General features: G+C 50.0%; 1 protein-coding gene across 1 annotated transcript; it reads left to right on the plus strand.

Moving 5' to 3' along the window:
- The first annotated feature begins 404 nt into the window (after positions 1-404).
- LOC109222555 lies at positions 405-1,247 on the plus strand. The gene is made up of 2 exons (XM_019386902.1): positions 405-867; positions 958-1,247. The coding sequence occupies exons 1-2, from the start codon at positions 405-407 to the stop codon at positions 1,245-1,247; spliced, it is 753 nt and encodes a 250-aa protein (XP_019242447.1).
- Positions 1,248-3,865: the final 2,618 nt, after the last annotated feature.

Consider the following 3,865-nt stretch of genomic DNA (forward strand, 5'->3'; position numbering starts at 1 on the left):
CGAGAGCAACCAAAAAGCTACTAAGCCGACTCATGAAGTATCCTCCCACCACATGGGAGGAGATCCACAACGCCTACTGTGCCGAGGTACGAGCAGACGAGGATGACCTCAACGGACCAACCCAGCGGCTCACGACAATACAGTCAGAAGCAAGGAGGGATCGACGCAGCGAGGGCCGGCGGGAACAATCCTCGCGCTTCAACAAAGAAAGGCAACAGCCTTAGGTCAGATCCTCGCATCCACCACCGCCTAGACACACAGAAGCACTGCAGCGACATGTCGCCCCACTCCGTAATGAAAGAGGTATGCCCCCTTTATTATCCGCCCATAACTTTTGCGTGTCTCCCTCAGAAATAGTGTACGCACTGGAGAAGCTGGGCACCAAGGTACAATGGCCGCAGAAGATGAAATCAGAACCCGCCGTGAGGAAGTCAAATGTCCCGTGCGAGTTCCACCAAGAACGAGGGCACAAAACCGAAGATTTCATAGGACTATGGCAGGAGGTGGTCAGAATGCTGAACCAAGGATACTTGAGGGAGCTGCTCAGCGATAAGGGAAAGATCAACTTCGCACGAGGGCGGGATCAACCTCAAGGGCCGCCAAAGCCGCCTTCGCCTGCACGCACCATCAACATGATCGTCGGAGGAGGCGACGATTCAGCAATCAACCATGTAAAGTTCACCACTTCGCACAAGCTGAAGCGAACAATCGCCCACGAACGGTATGATGACTTCGAAGAGAGTATCACTTTCGATAAGTCAGATGCCGACGGTTTGTCTTTTCCTCATTATGGTGCTTTGGTCATAACATTACGCATTGCTGACACTGATGTTAAGAGAATCATGGTTGATGACGGAAGCGGCGCCTGTATTATCCATCCAAGGGTCCTCGCGCAAATGAGGGTCGAAGATAGGATAATACCGCGTTGCATAACACTGACAGGTTTTAACAATGCAGTGGAAAGAACCTCCGGGGAGGTATCATTGCCGATTTTAGCAGGAGGAGTTACGCTGGAAACCACTTTCCACGTCATGAACCAAGAAACAGCCTACAACGCCATCATAGGACGCACGTGGATACACACCATGCGAGCAGTCCCCTCAAGCTTCTACCAAGTGATCAAGTTCCCCACCCCTTGGGGAAAATTTAGCATTCGGGGCGAGCCGCGCACCGCGCAAGAATGCTACCGAATCGCTCAAGACTACTCATACACCAAGCAGTTGAAAGGAGCAAGTGCGGAAGCATAGCAATCAGCCGTGTCGGGGACTAAGGTCGACCCGACAACGGAAGCCATCAAAGATCCGTACATTGTAGAAGCCTGCAAAGCAACGGTCGAGGATCTCAACCCAGTACAACTGGAAAGCACCGACCACTCAAAAAAAGCCTACATCGGACACAGCCTCTGCGACCCAAGTAAGTACCATGAATTTTTAACTAACCACGCAGATCTATTTGCTTTTTCTCATTCAAATATGCCGGGGATACCGAGAGACNTTTCTGCGTAAGGCTGTAGATGAGCTTTTCATCTTTTCTGCTTCTACCCGGGTTCTCAACTGCTATCTCATCTTCCGGACTTGGGCTCGGAGAGCTTCATTTTCTTGGGCCAACCTTCTATTTCACCTTCAGCCTCTTGCACCTGTATATCATTATTGAATACGACGTTTCTCAATTCTTCTTGCAAAGTGTGAATGGTGGCTTGATATTTTTTCTCCTTCTCTCCCCAGGCCAACTTTCCCGGACTTTATAATCAAACCCTAACATGGGGTCTTTTGGCGGGCCTTTCAGGCTTGGGCTCGGGCTCTGGCTCATTATTCGCACAAAACATTCTCTCAAACCACGCAGCATAATTTGGATCCACTTCTCCTCTCGCAAGATCTGGTACCTGGGTGTCACTTTTCAGATATCGACAACCATTCCAATCCCGTTGGACTAAAGCCTCAGGTAGTGTTGCTTCTTGGTGTAGCTCAATGACTTGGGTACTCAAATCTGCATCTTCGGGTACAACTTGATATCTTCCAAGTGGAGGATGTGCGTAGATTTCACAGACCTTAACAAGGCATGCCCGAAGGACTCGTTCCCGTTACCTCACATCGACCAGTTGATCGAGGCCACAATAGGACATGAGATGCTAAGCTTCCTAGATGCCTACTCCGGTTACAACCAGATCATGATGGCCGAGGAGGACCAAGAAAAGACAACTTTCATCACCCACCAGGGAACGTATTGCTACAAGGTGATGCCCTTCGGACTCAAAAACGCAGGGGCGACGTATCAGAGGCTAGTTACCAGAATGTTCAAGGAACAGCTTGGCAAGACCATGGAGGTCTACATCGACGATATGCTGGTAAAGTCGGCAAAAAAAGAAGACCACCTCAACCATCTGAAAGAAGCCTTTGAGATACTACGACAGTACAGGATGAGATTAAACCCAGAAAAATGCGCCTTCGGCGTAGCATCAGGGAAGTTCTTGGGTTTCCTCGTATCACAACGAGGTATCGAAGTCAATCCTGACCAGATCAAGGCGATAGACGCAATACCTGAGACCTTGCACAGCAAAAAACAGGTACAAAAGCTGACAGGGCGAATAGCCGCCCTATCCAGCTTCATCTCGCGATCCTCCGACAGGTGCCATAAATTTTTTAACGTATTGAGAAAAGATCATGGACTACAATGGAACGAGGAATGCGCCGAGGCTTTAAAAAAATTGAAAGAATACCTGTCTTCGCCACCATTGCTAGTTAAAGCAAACCCTGGCGAACCCTTGCTAGTATACCTGGCAGTGTCCGAAGTCGCCGTCAGCGCAGTCCTGGCCTGTGAAAACAAAGGTACGCAGTCTCCTATTTACTATATCAGCAAAACCCTAGTGGACGCCGAAATACAGTATCCACACCCCTAGTGGACGCCGAAATACAGTATCCACACCTCGACAAGCTGGCTCTGGCACTGGTCGTAGCTTCACGAAAGCTTAGACCCTACTTTCAGTGTCATCCTATAAATGTTATAACGACCTTCCCCCTGAGAAACATCCTACACAAGCCCGAGTTATCGGGCAGGCTCGCCAGATGGGCCATAGAGCTCAGCGAGCACGACATATCCTATCACCCGAGAAACGCCATCAAGTCGCAGGTACTTGCAGATTTTGTCGCCGATTTCAGTACAGAGATTCTGCCGGAAGCGGAACTAGAGGCCATTCGTGCCACTCCTAGTACCGACCTCTGGACCCTCTACACTGACGGCGCTTCCAACGCCTCGGGATCGGGACTGGGACTCGTACTCGAGGTCCCCACGGGCGAAATAATTCGTCAGTCCATACGATTCCCCGAGACGACTAATAACGAGGCCGAGTACGAGGCTGTGATTGCAGGTATGAAGTTGGCCATCAAGTACAGAACCCGACGACTCATCCTCCATTGCAATTCTCAACTCGTGGTAAACCAGGTCACCGGGACTTACCAAATCAAGGAACAGAGACTGCAGAAATATCAATCAGAAATTCACAAGTTGATGCCCGAGTTCGACGAATGCCGCCTGGAACAAATCCCGAGGGCGCAGAACGTCGAAGCAGACGGCCTAGCCAAATTGGCCGCAGCCACCAAAAACATCAACAAGGGAAACATAGTCACCCTCCTTCATTCAGCCATAGATCACACTGAGGTACTCTCTTTAAATCTAACTTGGGACTGGGCAACCAGTTTATCTCCTATCTGCAGGACAGGACACTCCCGCTCGACAAAAAAGCAGCCAAAAAGCTCCGCGTACAAGACGCCCGATACTGCCTAATAGGTCACGATCTGTACAAAAGAACGTTTGGCGGACCCCTCGCTAAGTGCTTGGGGCCACACCAAACAAGGAAAGTACTCGAAGA

This window comes from Nicotiana attenuata, unplaced genomic scaffold (assembly GCF_001879085.1).
Source record: "Nicotiana attenuata strain UT unplaced genomic scaffold, NIATTr2, whole genome shotgun sequence".
NCBI classification, from domain to species: Eukaryota; Viridiplantae; Streptophyta; class Magnoliopsida; order Solanales; family Solanaceae; genus Nicotiana; species Nicotiana attenuata.

What these genes read in the sequence shown, in the direction of transcription:
- LOC109222555 (XM_019386902.1), top strand. Translation starts at nt 405, where the DNA reads ATGAAATCAGAACCCGCCGTGAGGAAGTCAAATGTCCCGTGCGAGTTC. An exon ending in TGATGACGGAAGCGGCGCCT is followed by an intron (nt 868 to 957) that starts GTATTATCCATC and finishes TTAACAATGCAG; the next exon opens with TGGAAAGAACCTCCGGGGAG.